General features: G+C 39.5%; 3 protein-coding genes and 1 non-coding gene across 8 annotated transcripts; 3 read left to right on the top strand and 1 right to left on the bottom strand.

Annotated features, from left to right (window-relative positions):
* Positions 1-447: 447 nt before the first annotated feature.
* Positions 448-5,093, top strand: glb1l (galactosidase, beta 1-like). Its single transcript, XM_054615256.1, has 16 exons — positions 448-621; positions 1,065-1,234; positions 1,310-1,460; positions 1,615-1,675; positions 1,750-1,844; positions 1,923-2,103; positions 2,193-2,251; positions 2,345-2,466; positions 2,691-2,731; positions 2,840-2,958; positions 3,056-3,130; positions 3,210-3,299; positions 3,427-3,540; positions 3,690-3,821; positions 4,458-4,685; positions 4,783-5,093. The coding sequence occupies exons 1-16, from the start codon at positions 556-558 to the stop codon at positions 4,984-4,986; spliced, it is 1,908 nt and encodes a 635-aa protein (XP_054471231.1). The 5' UTR covers positions 448-555; the 3' UTR covers positions 4,987-5,093.
* Positions 5,094-5,231: 138 nt separating this feature from the next.
* ankzf1 (ankyrin repeat and zinc finger peptidyl tRNA hydrolase 1) lies at positions 5,232-11,015 on the bottom strand. Of its 5 annotated transcripts, none has more exons than XM_054615496.1 (16): positions 10,933-11,015; positions 10,452-10,593; positions 9,898-10,016; positions 9,686-9,788; positions 9,390-9,601; positions 8,963-9,072; positions 8,259-8,412; positions 7,595-7,817; positions 7,396-7,494; positions 7,051-7,218; positions 6,798-6,926; positions 6,389-6,671; positions 6,162-6,273; positions 5,910-6,077; positions 5,758-5,828; positions 5,232-5,628 (listed from the first exon to the last, which is right to left on the bottom strand). In XM_054615496.1, the coding sequence occupies exons 1-16, from the start codon at positions 10,933-10,935 to the stop codon at positions 5,502-5,504; spliced, it is 2,223 nt and encodes a 740-aa protein (XP_054471471.1). In that variant the 5' UTR covers positions 10,936-11,015; the 3' UTR covers positions 5,232-5,501. The 5 variants fall into 5 exon arrangements, with proteins under 5 accessions (XP_054471471.1, XP_054471469.1, XP_054471468.1 ...); XM_054615494.1 differs by having other exon boundaries at positions 7,051-7,215; positions 10,452-10,596; positions 10,933-10,998; XM_054615493.1 differs by having other exon boundaries at positions 10,452-10,596; positions 10,933-10,998.
* Positions 11,016-14,792: 3,777 nt separating this feature from the next.
* On the top strand, positions 14,793-14,865 carry trnak-uuu (transfer RNA lysine (anticodon UUU)). Its single transcript has one exon. It is a non-coding gene; the product is annotated as a tRNA-Lys (tRNA).
* Positions 14,866-15,343: 478 nt separating this feature from the next.
* LOC129104928 (hatching enzyme 1.2) lies at positions 15,344-17,252 on the top strand. Its single transcript, XM_054615793.1, has 9 exons — positions 15,344-15,403; positions 15,501-15,543; positions 15,630-15,689; positions 15,794-15,949; positions 16,082-16,199; positions 16,503-16,681; positions 16,810-16,891; positions 16,982-17,115; positions 17,236-17,252. Exons 1-9 carry the CDS (start codon positions 15,344-15,346, stop codon positions 17,250-17,252), a joined length of 849 nt encoding a protein of 282 aa, XP_054471768.1.
* The last annotated feature ends 675 nt before the right edge of the window (positions 17,253-17,927 follow it).

Below are 17,927 nucleotides of genomic sequence, written 5' to 3' on the forward strand. Positions count from 1 at the left end.
TCATTTAATTCTATTTCATCATTATTTAACATGGGTTGTTGAGATGTATGGATACTTCATCCAGCTTTCTATACCATGCTGAACATATGCAGAGGTATTAATATGTCACTTAATCTAGATTAAATCAATTGTCAATCAGTTTGGCGTGAACAGTGACATCTGATGGTCAAACTGTAAACACATTCATTTTGTAGTTTTAAGTGAAATTATTTTAATTATTTCAAAGTGAAATTTGAGAAATTTGTTATTCAATCCCAAAATAACAAAAAGAGGACAAACTATGACATTTGTGTCTTGAATGGGGTCAACCATGCAGAGCAGCAGGAACTTTTACAAGCAGCCTGGACAAGAATGGAGGGGAACCCTTCGGTCTTTAGGACCCTGCGGAGGTCCAGTGATAATCACGTGACAGTGCTTTAAGAGGACTTTGATGGTGCTGCTTAACAGACTGCTCGATGCAGCATAAACACAATAACAGACATGAAACAGTTTAAGCATAATGCAAAATAGAGATGAACTAGTTTAAAGTAAAGGCATCGCGGGGAGGCAGCGGACATGGCTGCTGCTGGTTTACTCCTCGTTGCAGTGAACCTCGCTTGTTTATCTTTCAGTGGAAACTTGGTAAGGAAGAAACTAAAAGTTACTTTAATTATAGAAAAAGTCACATGATCAGCAGCAGATCTGTAGTTCCTGGAACATTTAAAACAGCTGAAGTAGAAACAGTTTTCCGTTTTATCTTGTTTTTTATAACTCTTTGAACTCATTATTGAACCGATTTAAAGTGTACAATCTATTCTAATGCTAATATTATCCCCTGAAGACAGATTGAAGGTGATAAATACCACACTGTATGCAGTGCAGTACTTAGATATTTTACTTAAATACAAACAGCAATACTATAGTGTACAAGTCAAAGTCCTGCATTCAAAATCTTAATCTTAAATGTTAAGTAAATACCAGGTACATTCCACCACTGATTGTATTTAATAGAGATTTGTGTCAATACAAACTTTAAGCTTTTTTTTAACATAACATCTTTCTGGATACCATGCCATCTCTTGCAGGTCTCTGGAGAAAGATCATTCTCTATAGACTACCAAAACAACTGTTTCCTCAAAGATGGGAAGCCCTTTCAGTACATCTCAGGCAGTATTCACTACTCCAGAATCCCTCAGTACTACTGGAAGGACCGTCTCGTAAAGATGTACATGACTGGACTCAATGCGATCCAAGTGTAAGTTCAACACATTGCATATTTTGCATTAGGTATGCTGCTTCTTTACAGGACATTTATTCTGCCTCCACACAGATATGTGCCTTGGAACTTCCATGAACCGGTACAGGGGGTCCAGAACTTCACAGGGGGCCGAGATCTGGAACATTTTTTGGATCTGGCCAATCAGACAGGTCTTCTGGTCATTTTGCGTCCCGGACCGTACATCTGTGCAGAGTGGGAAATGGTGAGAAATTGAGCTTTTGAACAGTTGTAGTAACAAAATTTGTTAACAACATCACACCCCAAAGAACAATAATTGATACCTTTTTAGGACAGTGTCTAAAAACTTATGCTTCATTTGATGTATTCTTTCAGTGATGTTTGGTCTTTCTACTCAGGGTGGATTGCCAGCGTGGCTACTTCAGAAACCAAACATCATGCTTCGCACAGCTGACACAGGTATGACCACTGCACCTACTGTATGTGTTTGTGTTTTTTTATAGTAATATGTCATTGATTTTCCGCTGTTACAGATTATCTCCAGGCAGTCAGCAACTGGCTTGCTGTTCTTTTGCCCAAAATGAAGCGTTGGCTGTATATCAACGGGGGCAACATCATTACCGTCCAGGTAGAGCATGTTGTGGTTACGTTTTGTATGAATCAGTTTTATAATATAGTTTTAATTATTCATCTTCCTTGAATACAGGTGGAGAATGAGTATGGAAGTTACTTCGCTTGTGACTACAACTACATGCGTCACCTGCGTACTCTGTTTCGCCTCTTTCTGGGTGAAGACACAGTCCTGTTCACCACTGATGGAAACACAGACAAAGAAATGACATGCGGGTCTCTGGAGGGATTATATGCCACAGTGGACTTTGGCACAGGTTGGTATCGTATGAAAATGATTAACAAGATGTATTTTCAATTATTCATAAGGAAAGTTGCAATTTCTACAATTTATCCCCTCATACAGACACCAACATAACTAAAGCCTTCAGCCTGCAAAGACGGTTTGAACCTCGAGGGCCCCTGGTTAGTTATAAATTCACTTATCTTAAGATGCAGTTATTACTGACTCATCAAACCAAGCGTATGATGGTAAAGTGTTTTAAAATGATGTTACAGGTGAACTCCGAGTTCTACACCGGCTGGTTGGACCACTGGGGAGATCAGCATGCCGTGGTTGATGGGCAGAAGGTCAGCAGAATGCTTGAAAAAATGCTAATCATGGGGGCCAACGTCAACATGTAGGTCTCATCTAACACTCGCAAACTTGCAAAAATTTCCTGCCATTTTCTAGATGTTCTTATCGTCAAAAAAATGATTATAGAATATTGCTAGCCTTTTCTTAAGGATGCATCAAATGGCAGTTTGAGTTGAAACTGCTCCTAAAAGGTGAAAAGCACCTGTCTATGTGATGAAGAATAAGTTTCCCCACTAAGAAACACAATCTTCCCCTCTCTCCTCTCAGGTACATGTTTGAAGGAGGCTCTAACTTTGGCTACTGGAATGGTAAAGTCATTGGTTTCATAATCAGTACCTCAGTTGTTCACACGATTTAAAAAGAAAAGATAAAGGCACAGATTGTGGTGCATTCATCCCTTTTTTAACTCCCCGAAGGTGCCGATCACGACACGAGGTTCCGCTCGGTAGTGACTAGTTATGATTACGATGCCCCGCTGTCTGAGGCAGGAGACCCCACAGAGAAGCTGTTGGCCATCAGAGATGTCATTAAGCAGGTAGCTTAATAGCTTAATCCCCCATCCAGGGATAATGTCCTGATTACACTTGTTCATATGTCTAAGATATGATAAATGCATCACTGTTTCTATACAGTTTAGAGATATTCCCGCTGGCCCCATGCCACCAGCGACCCCCAAGTTTGCCTATGGCTTTGTGACCCTGACAAAGGTAAAATAATTCCAGCTTTTGAAGTGCAAAATAAAGAGCCAGAGGTTGTTACTGATGCCAATAATGGACTATGTTTTAGGTGGGAAACATCGGCGGCCTGTTAAACACGCTCTCACCTCTCGGGCCAGTGAAATCCCAGTATCCTCTGACGTTTGAAGAGATGAAACAGGTATAGTGTGTCCGTCTAAAAGGCAACAACAGGGGGGGGACTAGTGTTGTAGTGGCATTAAACCTCTTGAAACATGGAGAACTTCTAGACTATTGTGCCTTCAACCTGTCATGTCTATTGTGTTCAGTACTATGGATACATGCTTTATCGGACCACGCTGCCCCGGGACCTCTCAGAGCCTACGCCACTTATCTCTCCACTGAATGGGGTTCATGACCGTGCATATGTGTCCGTCAATGGGGTGAGCCTTCACAATGAACTTTTGTTGTCTAGCCAATCAGATTTGTCAGGTCAGGTATAGAGAAAACATCACAGGTTAAAAATAATAATAATTCTTCCTGTTGTTCTGTTTAATGTCCTTACTCATTGAGTGTGTGTCTGTGTTGACAGGTTTTCCAGGGTCTGTTGGAGAGAGACACTGTGCTTGTGATGAACCTAACTGGACAGCAGGGGGACACTGTGGACATCCTGGTTGAGAACATGGGCAGGGTGAACTTTGGCAGCAAGATCAATGACTTCAAGGCAAGAAAACAACATCCAATCCTGTAGAGTACTTTTTTTTTTTTTTCTGCACACACAATCACTTTACCATTTTTTAGGGTTCTTCAAACCTCAATGATGTGTGTGTGAATCCAATTACTGCTAAATCTGTCTTTGTTTTATGTTCTTGACCTCATAAATACCGGGCAAATAGTGAAGAATTAATTAGTATAAAAGTATTAAATAGGTTATATTCCTACCCTTTGCCTAAGACTAGGCTTGCACATTTGAGGAAGAAAAATTACCTAAAAGCATCGTTGTCAATCTAAATAAGGATAGTATTCAAGATGTATATGATGGGGTGTACACAATTAAAAAATATTTCTTCAATTTGCCAGAGTGCTATAACTCCCTGTTAGACCTCCGCCGTCTATTTCACTGCAGAGACATATATTAACATTAGACTACTTATCTGTTCATTACTTGTCAAATAGACAAACTTTGTATATTAAAACAAATATTTATAAATATTCTTTGGTATTTAAAGGACCGTAAAGATTGATATAGCCATAGTATCAGGTGTAGTTCGTGACCAACCAAAAACCCTAAAACCATGATAGCCTGAATTACTTAAACAAAGTATTAAACAAGCTATTAATCAGAATGTATGTACTTCAGGGCCTCTTGAGCAACTTGATCCTGGGTAAAGATGTACTGACTGGCTGGACTATCTATCCTTTGGATATTGATGGAGCCATCGCTGGAGGATGGCCTCATTCAGACAGTCGAGAGTCCTTCCCCGTCCCTCAGAAAGACCCATCAGTTGGACCAGTGTTGTACATGGGGACCTTACAGCCCAACGGCCTGGCCTGGGACACCTTTCTCAAGCTCAATGAATGGACAAAGGTAATGTTGATTTTGTTGTTAATTCCTATGCAGATTTACATCATTATTCCAGGGGGAAAAAATTGATTCCTTATCATTCTGTCCTTTTTAATATCAGGGTCAGGTTTGGATTAATGGTATGAATCTGGGACGATACTGGCCAGCAAGGGGCCCTCAACAGACTCTTTATATCCCTGGACCCCTGCTCAGCACCACCCTACCCAACAATATCACAGTGCTGGAGCTGGAGAGGGCCCCAGCACACCTACGGGTTCTTTTCATGGACAGGCCTCATCTTGATGTCATTGCTGAAAAGACTTAACGGAGCGCACAGATTTGAATAACACAACATTTTCCCAACATTCAGCTGAAGGAATGCTCGTGCCAATATCTGAATAAAGCAAGCCTGTGAACAATCAGCATTGTTTTGGTGTCATCATTAACTTCAGATTTCAGTGTTTCATTTGTAGCTTATTCATAATCATCACAATCCAACATCAACTGGATACACTTACACCAGTGGAAAATATGACCACATAACAGTATTGGATTTTTTTTTTTTGTTGCATTTGTTTAATTATTATTAATCTCCATAGTTGCAGATACTGTGAATAAATTATACATTCATTATGTTTAATACAATTTATTCTTCCAGTTGTCTTGAGATCATCTGACATAATAAAAATAATATTTCAAATGCATGTTTTGAGTTATAAATGAATCTAGCACATTGGCAAGACAGCCATATTAGAACTCTATCAAGGCTGCCCAATTCGACTTAGTTTTAATGAGGCAGCTTCCTTCCAACCAAGATTTTGCACATGGATTTCCTGGGTGTTAGGTCTTGCCTGGGGGAGCGTGGGCTTTTCGATGTTCTTGGACACAGCGAGGGGTGCAAAACGAATACTCTAGGTACTGAAATGGGATCTTCCCAAGCAGAGACTCTCCACAAAACCAGCATCTCCTGGAGACAAAGACAAACAAAACACACATTGTATTTCTGCGTCAAAAAGCATTTACAGTATTCCCTGATATAAAGTCTTAAATTACTTTATGACTAAGCTCAATGAGAGAGTGGCTCTTTTGGACTTACTTGACATTAGATAGGCCGACTCCTGCTGCAGCTACTTGCTCTGCTAACCTCCTCTCTGCTGCCAGAGCTCTCTATAACAACAAAAGAAAAACAGTTTTAAGACGTTTTAAAAAAACATCACCTGATAATTAGATAAATACACATTAACTCACCTTTTCCCGATCAGTCAGAGATGCAAACTTCTTCTTTTCCTCTGCCTCCAACTCTTGTTTCCTCTTTACCTCCTTCTGCTCCTTTTCTCGCTGTTTTTTTATTGCCTTTTGTGCCTTTTTCTTCTCCGTCTTTTTGGATTCAATCTCTGCCGTTAGCGGCCCAGGAACCTAGAGGTGCAACAAGTGTTATAAAATGAGTGCTCTGCTTGTATTTAATGGCATACACGTCAAAGTTAGACTGAACATTCTTACCTGTGCCTTGATGTAGTCGTATTTGTCAGGATTCTCACCCATGTATTTACGAAAGACGTTCCTTGTGTCTTTGTCTGGGCCGACAATATATGGCGTCTGCCCTTTGTTATCCCTGTAAAGGAATATATTTTAGAAGTAATGGTTAAGATCACTGCTTTCACTACAATTGCTGCAAAATATCACAGAAATGTTAACCTTTACGACACTTGAATATATAATTGTTATACCTGCAGGCTGGGTCTGCACCTGCATCCAGGAGCAGCCTGACCACTTCCTTTTGTGCAGCAGCCGAGGCAACATGCAGCAAAGTGAACCCTGACGAGTCTATGGGCTGATTGAGGAGAGTCAGAGGACTAGGGACATCAGAAGGGTTCATATCCAACTGGTCTTGACTCTGTGACGTTTCTCCAGGTGGCTGAAGGAGTACACGTAGAGCGTCCACATCCCCAACCTTACAGGCTGTGAACACTTCATCCCTCAGGCCAAACTCTGACGACTCATCAACGACTTCTACAGACACAGAAAGCTTAATAATAAGTATCTAAAACACTATATATATCACAGAGGTGGCAAGTTGCAAAATGGAGTAACAGGTACAACATGATGAACAATAGTGGGAAAGAAGCAGTTACTCACCTTCTGGTTGCTTCTTACTCTGTGCTTTCCTCTTCCTCTTGTGCTTTGATTGTGTCTCTTTGGGGGAATCTTCTGCAGGTGTAGCCTCTGGCATTTCTTCTTGATCGTCTGCTTCTGTGTGACTCAATTCTGTCACACATGGATGTGAAATTTCATAAATCTTGTAGAACCTTTATGTGATAAATATGCATTGCTTGGGTTGCTGTAATGTAGCTACAGGCACCTATGTGACAACACCCTGGACCAGCCCTACCCTCATTTTGCAGTTTGGATTCCTCCTTCTTTCTCCTCCTTCTTCTCCTGTGCCTGGAGGGATAGATTTCAGACTCCCTGAGGTCCAGAGTTCCTATTGTCACCTCCACCATCTCCAGCTGAATGTCTCCACCCTCTTCTTCACCAGAGCTATCATGGTTTTCATCTGCTGGTGCCAAAAATAAAGGAAGTGTGCTGTAATACCAAACTGTACAGTAAATAAACTTTGTGTTGAAACAGCAATACATTAACTTCTAGATTTAGTAATGGTATTTTACCCACATTGAGCTCCATAGAATGTAAGCCCATAGTGTACACACTGGGCATGTTAACCTCTTAAGCTTACCTTTCTCTTGATCTGTATTTATTTGTGCTGTGGGTTTGACTGATTTTTTCCAGGCCTTCTTAGATGGAGCAAAGACTGCAGACATGTCCGTGTCTTTCCCTGCAACAAGATAATTTGTGCACAGTATTGATTATACCCTGGCTGTACGACAATGAGCAAATGACATGTCATTATTCCATGGATATATAATTCAGCTTACCATAAACATGGACGGTGGAAAGTACCTCATGTACCCTCTGTGCCTCCCGAAAGGTTGCCCTGCGTGTGGGAAAGGGTAGTGTGTGGATCCTGGGATCCTTCTTGTCAAACGGAGCTGCACGACCACCAAAAAAGATGCTTTTATTGTAGCTGGGAGCTCGTACAAATATTGCAGAGGCTTCCTTCAAGTTTTCAGCCCAGCTGACCAGAAGATCCTGAATGTCCTGCAAAATGTTATACAATTGTTTGTGTGAAAAACTTGGTACCTCACCTTAGAATTAAGTTGTAGAATACACTGCAGGTAAAAACTCTGAAGGATGGATTACATCAAAACATTTTACATGGTTTACTTTAAAACTCAGAATTGTATTCATTTATAAAAATCTATTAAATTGATATGTTGAACAATAATAAAATGAGCAATATGTGTTAAACGAGGAAAGAGTTGCATGCAATTTTTGGTAGTTATCTTTTGACAATATGCAACTGCTCACTCAGATTTTCCTTTTGGAATAAGTAATGTCTACACAGAGAGAAAACTATTTTTGTAGGAAAGCAGCACCTAGGCCCACTCACACTCTTTAGCCATTTGACACAACGTCATAGCTGAATTAGTTTGAAGACATGAAGACATGACAGAGACGTTAAATGAAGGGTAACCTTGCCTTGACTAGCGCCGCCTCATTGTAACGCCTCAGAGCAGCTCCTGCAGACTTAGGCGTGTGACTGCGGTTCTGAGAGTCTCTGAGTCCTTGAGCGGTGCCTCGCTTTGCTCGGACTGTGTAGCGGTGGAAAGTCTTGTGCTGAAGCACTTCTTTTCTGTAATGTAACACATGGTGTTTAATCAGATGCTCACACACTACTGAGCTGGCTTTTACAGGGTTCCCACACATTTTGAAGGACAAGATTTTCAAAACCTTTCCATGACTTATATACTTTACTCCAAATGTTAGTTATTGACCTTTATTCATAAAAAATAGCTTCACAAGCACTTATATCAGTTTTGGAACTCGTTCAAGGACCAGTGCAAAAACCGAACATGATTGCACTACCAGTGTATTCCTACTGCATTAAAGTCGTGCGATACTGGAAGAAACGTTACGTCTATAGCTACAGAAAATAAAGTCAGGACTATGTTTCATTATGTGGAAAAATTACTAACAGAAGACTACTGTAACAATTAATTTAATTATTTTTTTATATTTTATTACTTATTACTTATTCCATGATTGAGATTTTGAAATTCCATGACTTTTCCAGGTTTTCTTTGTTGGTAATAATCCTTCTTTTCCACTTACAATTCCAGCCATAACATGTAATCTAAGGGCCTAAAAGCAAACAAACCAAAAAACCTTCAGCTCACACTCACCCTTGGAATACAGCGCCAGCAAAGTGGCCTCCACCCGTCATGAGGATGACCCACACAGTCTTCTTACTTATGGCCCTCAGGAGGGATTCTGCTTCCTGTTCATCATCTGACTGACATATTACAGGAACAGAAAATTCAACAGAAATTAGAATAAAATCAAATATATGTTAACATACAGTACCAGTCAAAAGTTTGGACACACCTTATATCTAAAATATAAAACATATTCTGGTTTGTTGAGCATCTGTTTGTTTACCACATAATTCCATATGTGTTCCTTCATAGTTTGGATGTCTTCAATATTAATCTACAATGTAGAAAAAAAAAATAAAAATAAAGAAAAAAAACCATTGAATGAGAAGGTGTGTCCAAACTTTTGACTGGTCCTGTACACATCACACACCGTACTGTATCTGCTGAGCCTCACCTGTCGCTGCAGAATGCAGCGGTACACTGATAGATATTGTCCAGCTGAGTTCTGGAAAACCACCTTGTTAGAATGCCTGCCAGCAAATAAACTGGTTTCAACTGAGCTCTCATTATCAGTGCCAGTGACATTGCTGCTTGTTCCTCCACTCTCACTATCTGAGTCCTCTTCCTCTGAATCCGACTCCGAGCCCGAGATACTGGACATGTCACCTGTAAAGCAATAACTAAAAATCAATCAACTGTTCCAGACTATACAATGGCTCTTCTTTAGGTGTAGGACTCTGGTTTCCTCACCATCTCCAGTCTTCCTTTCAAACTCCTCAGCTGTGACTGTGGGCATTCCCGAAATCTTTAGTCTCAAGTTGAAGCGATGCCAGTCAAGCTTGTAGTGCTCCGTCTGAAATGTAAAGACAATGTTTTATCGAAATTAAAAACCATGTAAAAGTCTTCAGCACACTGACAGGTCTTATTTTATTACTAGAGCAAAGGTTAAGTTGTGTTGTCACCTGTTCCTCACGACTAATAAAAGGACATTTGCAGGCTGAGCAGACCATCTTGTCTGACACCTCTCTAACCAGGCTGGACTCCCGCTGTCTGTCATCCTCTGGGGATTTGTCTACCAACTCTATGAGGAAGCATATTCATGTTAGACTCAAATAGACAGACAAAAATGACGGTGTTTACTACATTACATTACATTACATTACAGTCATTTAGCAGACGCTTTTATCCAAAGCGACTTACAGGAAGTGTATTCAACATAGGTATTCAAGAGAACTACTAGTCACCAGAAGTCATAAGTGCATCTCCTTTCTTAAACAAGCATCTAAAAGCATAAACCAGAGCAAAAGTATAGTGCAGAAGCAAATTACTACGAAAACAATAATTGCAACAAACTAATACGAATATAATAAGTGCTACAAACTACTACGAATAGGATAAGTGCAATAAACTAATACGAATTCAATAAGTGCAGCGAACTGATACGAATACAGTGAGTGCAACAACTAATACGAATGCAATAAGTGCTACACAAACCACAGCTACAACTCATACATACCCTCTGAGGCTGGGTTTGTGTTTACAGCCTGCCTCAGGACGGAGTTGACTTCTCTCAGTCCGATCAGAGCCTCCTCATCTGGGGACAGATGGAAGACGGAGCGGTGCTCGGGACCAGTCGTCATGGTCTGGACCTCACTGACCTGCTTAAGTTAAGACATAAGAAGAGTTATCAAAACTATACATTTCTGATATTGCCACCATAATTAAATTACTAGCCTGCAGTAAACAGCTCAGCCTAGCTCTTACACCATTGCTGTCATGAGCTGGAAACAGCGTACAAACCAATAGCAGCCTGAAAGCTGACGTTATCTCAGCTGATGTAACGATTGCTGGTCTTTGAACGCCACATGTAGTAGTGACTAATATCCATTATCTTCATTAAACAGTGGCCCAGTCTACCTTTTTAATAATAGGTGCTGTAGTATATTACAGCTAGTGTAAGTGACAGTTAACTAACTTAAAAATAGCAAACAACTTACCATAAAAATATGTTCCGAAAAGAAATGCTAACGTTGTGTTACTGTGCTTCCCCATAACATGTCTACGGAAGCCCGAAAGCGACAATTAAGCTTCAACGCGAAGGCATCCACAGCGAATTCTATGAATGAATCTATAAATAAGTACATTTACTCTGTAAGTAGGCTACAATTTTAACATACTTGTTTCTAAGTTGAGTATTTCCATTACTCTGCTGCTCTGAAGCAGATGTTATTACTCCATAACATTTATTTGATCACTTTAGTTAGAGGGACTTTGCATATTTTGATTATTAATGCAAAAAATAAATAACTAATAGATTGTGATTTAATATCATACGTTAAAACACCCAGTAGTTAAGTCATTTACCCACACTCTGCAGTATACAATTGCTGTACCCAGAATGCATCACTAATTACAATCCAGTAATTCTGAAATGGGCCATTCTGCACAATGATAACTTTACTTTTGGTTCTTTAAGTATATTTTGATGCGAATACCTTTGTACGTTTACTTCGTAATTGTTAAAAAAATGAACTTTAGCTTGGAACAATGTATTTATATGCTGTGGTACTGCAAATTTTACTTGGTGAACATAGCTTTCTTATTCATTGTATGAGTTTGGTCCCTTTTTTCTTGTTAAATAGTAAGGCTATACAAAGGGAAGGTGGTTCTTTTTTATAAGCAATAATACGTTGTATGCACAGTGAGAAAGGCATCATCAACAGAAGTGTATATCTATGCACGGGGCTGTATGTTTCTATACAAACAAAAATATACTGTATATTATGTGTGTCTTAAATGAATGGGGAGTTTTCTGACCCATGGCCAATTATTGTGTAGCAAAACCACTCAACTATTAAAGACAGGACACATTATGCAAGTCGATTTTAGCACTGTAATAGTTAGACAGGCAAACAAACCAGGTGTATCAGTGGCCCAGTTAGTTTTAGATGAAGGATATTCATATTCTTCAGTATTCAAGCCCCTTTCAAATAAAATTAATTTACCTGGTTTGACAGCCACTGTGACAGTTGAGTATTAGCACTTGCTTTTTGTTTTTAACAAACCAAATGTCCATATGCATATCCAGAGAGCTATCCTGCTGGGCTATTAAATACAAGTGCCTCTGGGACAAGATGAAGTCAAACATTTTATTAGGTGTAACAAAACATATACACGTTATACATAAAACAAACATGGCTGTAATCTTTAAAACAAATGTTACATTTTGGATTCAATTGGGTTTGCTTTGATTACTCTTTGATTTGTCAGTTGTTGCTTGGATCATGGCTTGTGCTGTTGGCAAAGAAAAATAGCAGATTACAAATTGTAATAACTGTATTTAGAATCGAAGTTTAGTTTACTCCAAGCTCCCCTTACCAGCCATATTACGAGCCTTCATCTTTGTCAGAAGCTCATTCACCTCCTGAATTTCAGCAGCAAGGCTTTCTTCTTTGTTTGTTACGCCCTCACTCCTTTCCAGCAAATCATTCCTTTGTTTCCCGAAAGACAATAAATATTGTGAAATCACTCTGGATAGGGCAACAATTCTGGTTCATGCAAGGTTACTCTCTCTATGCCAGAGCACAGCACATTTACCTGTCCCCAGAGGCTGGACCATTCAGTTGTTCAGAAAGATGCCTTTCCTCTTGTAGCAGATGACCCAGGTCCACCAACGCTTGAGCAACTTCTCCTTTTTCTGTTATCAGATCCAGTCTACGCACAGTTTCTACTGCACTGCAAATGAGAACAGCACTAATTAGACAAAGTCACAACTGTATGATATGATCTCAACACAATCTCACCATTCATCACATTACATTACAGTCATTTAGCAGACGCTTTTATCCAAAGCGACTTACAGGAAGTGTATTCAACATAGGTATTCAAGAGAACTACTAGTCACCAGAAGTCATAAGTGCATCTCCTTTCTTAAACAAGCATCTCAAAGCATAAACCAGAGCAAAAGTATAGTGCAGAAGCAAATTACTACGAAAACAATAATTGCAACAAACTAATACGAATACAATAAGTGCTACAAACTAATACGAATACAATAAGTGCAACGAACTGATACGAATACAATAAGTGCAACAAACTAATACGAATGCAATAAGTGCTACGAGGAAGGCTCAGGGTAGTGCTTCTTGAAGAGGTGAGTTTTCAGCCTGCGCCGAAAGATGGGCAGCGACTCTGCTGTCCTGACGTCAGTGGGGAGTTCATTCCACCACTGAGGGGCCAGGAAAATATTCCTCTGCTATCAAAAGTAAAAATGTCAGTTGTGAAAAAGGTATAATTGCCATGTGGATGGGCCTTTACATTTGGTTAGCATGCTGCATATTACCAGAGATGGGCACTAGATCAGGTGACTCACTTCTATCACACTCGATTAGCAAATAAAATTCAAGCTTGAAGACCTGCAACTCGTCTTGACTAAAAAGTTAAGAGTCTCCACATTTTTGCTTTAGCACATTTGTGATTTCAACAACCTCCCCATGTTGATAGCTATTAGTGGTAGCCTTGAGCTGATGCTACTTCTCTTACTTGCTGATCCCAAACAGTGCTTCAAAGTAGCCGACATTTGTTTACATTGTTTTGGGGGTTTTTATAACTTCAGTTATTCATGCAAAGTACTTCCCCTCACAGATGGAATCTGTTGTTTAAATGTATATTATTTCGATTTTTGGGGAGGTATTGAAACAGTCAGGGGGCCAAATATGACAGTGTTTCTGGACCTATAAACATCCATTGAGCTTTCCTTCAAGATTAATTTAAGCCTATGTATATATACTGAAACAAATAATAAGCTAAACAGATTATAAACGTGGTCCTTCGCTTTGGCTTTCAATGATGTTTGTAAAAACTGATTTGGCAACTGCCAATTAGGCCACGGTCGTTTGGACAAAGTCAAATTTGTACTGTTAAACACATTCACACATGGGCCAAACCTACGACTGTATAAGATCAAGTTACCAATATTTCATACCATATGTATTTTCTTTTTATATTCGTTATAGTATTGTGATTTTATTTTTAAATATTATATAGGTGGAGGTTTTAAATAAGCCCAGTGGGCTTTCTGCCTCTTCCTGCACTGTATCATCATTTATCAATATTGTTTTTTTATATTTTTCAATTGTGCAAATAAACTAAACTAAACTAAACTAAGTGTGTTTTCCCGTGTTTGCCATTTAGTTAAAGCTATAACAGCGTTTTGGTCCCCCTACCAATAACCACCGAGTGACGTAGGCACCCACGTCACAGAGAGGACGCAGGTGGAGACCAACTCGTGTTTTTCTCCATTTTCATCCCGAGGGACCAAATTCAACAGGCCTAAAAGTTCACCAAACCACCACCACACACACGGACTATAATATCGGTATCGTTACATTAGTTTGACTTCTTCTTCGGTACGCAGTCTTTCTTGCTTCACCTCCGCCAGTGTGCGGAGGGTTTCTTGGATGCCATGCTGCAGCTCTCTGATCGGCTCCTGGAGAGGGGAATAAAAAAAAAATAAATCACAAAACGTTTATTTACAGTTGCATTATTTTTTTTAGAAATAGGTTAATAACGCTAACAAGCTGCCACAGAAGTTTCTTTACATTAATTTGTTAATTTCATGTGAACGTATTTCGCATTATGCAAATTAACAGTAACATTAAAATCAACCAACCGTAGAGTTGCAGGGTTCGGACTCAATTGTATGCTCTGAAAAGCAAGGCATGATACAATTAGTTACCAAAGTGTTTCCTAAAACCTCTGCCAGCATGTATAGACCTGCGGTACCAGGAGTCGAACTCGGGTCCGGACTTTGTATTTCCGACGCTTTATATTGAGCACTTCCGGTTGAGCTGCCAGAGCCCGGATAGCTCAGTCGGTAGAGCATCAGACTTTTAATCTGAGGGTCCAGGGTTCAAGTCCCTGTTCGGGCGGTAGTATTTTCTTCTTTTCACAACCTCTTTAAAATGAGAATATGTTATTAAAGTGTGCTTTGCAAGAGTTTCTTATCTTCTGAAATTAGCAGCGCAACGTTGCATGTCAACTGTTGGTGAGATTAGCATCAGTAGAGAGAAAACAACCCTCTAGGTAGATGTTCAGACACCCAAAGCCTAAAATTGTCCCAATACCTATGCCAAACATTAAACCATTTAATTTTAAGCTCGTCATTGAAGTGGAGCTGTTATTACCCACGGTGAGACCTCGCATTATCCTACTGTTGGAGTTGTTGTTTATGAATGAATCAATCTAATATGGGGATTAAACTCACTCACAAACAAATAACAGTAACCTAGTAATTTACCTGATATAATCATAGGTATTATCCCTGGACCGTGATTGGGAACACCTATAAAGCGCGGGGGGTTTGTGCAGGTAAAATGTCAACACTGAAGACATATCTGAGCAGCAAAGATGGAGCAGATTATCCTCTTGTGCCTGGTTTCCACCTTTCTATCGGCTGCACATGCTCAGGTAACTATTCATGGGATTGGAGTGGGACTGCGATTTAAACAGGTTCAACAGCAGACTGCAACAGAATTGCAAACAACTTTTGCCATCTTTTTTGCAGAAATATTTGTTCAGCCCAAAACAGGGTCCCATTGGCTATAAAGGTAAATGCAATTTGGATTTGATCTAAATGTTTATGTGAGACAGCAGTAAAAACACTGACTAAAAGCTTTTTTTTTTTTTTTTTTAGAACGGGATGAGTATGATGGGACAGCAATGGATGAAATCATTAAAGCTAATGAGTTCCAAGGTAAGTTTCACACAATTTACTTGAATTCTTTTGAAGTTTACACAATAAATGAGCTCCTGTTGCCATGTCTAGAATGATTTAATTGTCACTGATATTTGTCCCAGCTTCCAGAGTTGTAGACCGCTCTACCAGTTTCAGAGAGGGAGACATTGCTGTTTCTTCTGGAAAACGCTCCAAAGTCTGCTTTGCTCGTAGCTGCCTCTGGTCTAAGTCAGTGGATGGACACGTCTATGTTGCTTATAAGCTCTCACCTGATTACTGTATGTTATTTTACTTTTCTACGTGTAAACAATTTAACACATTACCGTCTGATCATTTTTTTAATTGACTAACTTTGTAGTTGATGATATATAAATCATCTGTTCCTTACCACTGTCTTTACAAATATACAGCTGAAATGGAGATAAAGCTCATAAAGAAAGGGATGGAGGGTGTACAGAAAGGTACTTGTGTGCGGTTTGTTCCTTGGACTCACCAACGAGACTACGTCGACATCCAGCCAAAGTCCGGGTGAGAGTATTTGCTTGGAAAGTTTGATCCCTGCAGTCTTTGTCTTTAAAATGTTACTCCTTTTGGCAAAAAGAAAATTCTGTGAGGAAGAGATGTGAAATGCAGCAGCTTTTTGAAATATAAGTTAATTTCAAAGGAAAGACATTCAACCATCATTTAATATAAACAATCCTGCTCTACGGTGCAGCACTAATCTAATGATCTAATGATAAGTGCTGTGTGTGTGTGTGTGTGTGTGTGTGTGTGTGTGTGTGTGTGTGTGTGTGTGTGTGTGTGTGTGTGTGTGTGTGTGTGTTAATCCAGCTGTTGGTCCTTCCTCGGTGCGCGTGGTGGAAGACAGACCGTGTCTCTTCAGAGCCCCGGCTGCCTCAATGTCGGAGTGATCTCCCATGAATTCATGCACGCTCTGGGCTTTGTGCACGAGCAATCTCGCTTTGACCGGGACAACTATGTCACCATCATGTGGCCAAACATTTGGAGGGGTAATTTCAAAGGGGGCAAGGAAAGGGGGGGGATGGAATTAGGGAAATTAATTATAATTAAGTTAACTGTACTTCAATAATGAATGCTCACAAATATTAAGTATGAAATATCTTCCATCTTCCAACAGATCGGGTGAGGAACTTTGAGAAATTCAAGACTGACAACATGGACCTACCGTATGACTACAGCTCAATTATGCACTTTGGGATGTAAGTAATAATTTGATATAGATCACTCAATAATATATTTTACTGTGTGGTAGGGTATTATGATGTAACACATAATATTTATATTTTTAGGTATGCCTACTCTCAGGACGGGGAGCCAACCATCATTCCAAAGAACAGCAAGAACATCAAGGACATAAAGCTCGGCCAGGCGTCAACTCTCAGCCGTATTGACAGGATGAAAATCAACAAGCTTTACAAATGTGGTTGGTAACAAACATCCTGAACTAACCTCAAGTAACTATTTAAGGAGCCACTAACCATATTGCACAATGGGCATATGACACCAGACATGTCACTTTCTCTTTCTTTCTCGGTCTCTGTAGGTGTCACGGATGACTAACCAAAACCGTACGGAGTTGAAACAGGAATGTGCTGAAAGCTTATTCAATAAAACAATGTTAAATCATAGAAACAATTTATATTAAGATTGAATCAAGCTTTCTATCAGCATTTACCCTGTGTGCATGCAGTCGTGTGTGTTTAAACAAGACATATCGCTGATGTTCAGAAGGCTGAGAAAGTGAGCGGGGGTGTCAATTATCGTTGTAGTAAAAAGAGAAGTAGTCATCCAAGTGTCCTTACACACCCAATATAAAGTATACAGCATGCTACTTCATGAATCAGTTACAGATGAATTGAATGTCAAGAAAATGTAATACTACTTGCATACATGCTGTCATACATAATACTGCAATAAAATGAAATATTAAAAAAATAAAGCATGCGTCATGTGGTCACATTAAAGGATATGCTGGATGGAAGTACATTTTAATAAGAAGAAAACTGGAAAAACAAATTTACGGTTTGCCAAGACAAATGTATCTATACGTGAAACAATGCACCCTTAAATCAGATACAGATATATTATAGTACTATAATGTTCTGCAGTGACTTGGGCAAGATTTCATGAACTTCTATCAGTCATTGCCCTTCAAATTGGCCCCTTGATAAAAATAGTAATACCATTTAGAGAACAATAAGGGTTTGTTTTTATATATTTACCGATGCGACAAAA

This window comes from Anoplopoma fimbria, chromosome 16 (assembly GCF_027596085.1).
Source record: "Anoplopoma fimbria isolate UVic2021 breed Golden Eagle Sablefish chromosome 16, Afim_UVic_2022, whole genome shotgun sequence".
Taxonomy (NCBI): domain Eukaryota; kingdom Metazoa; phylum Chordata; class Actinopteri; order Perciformes; family Anoplopomatidae; genus Anoplopoma; species Anoplopoma fimbria.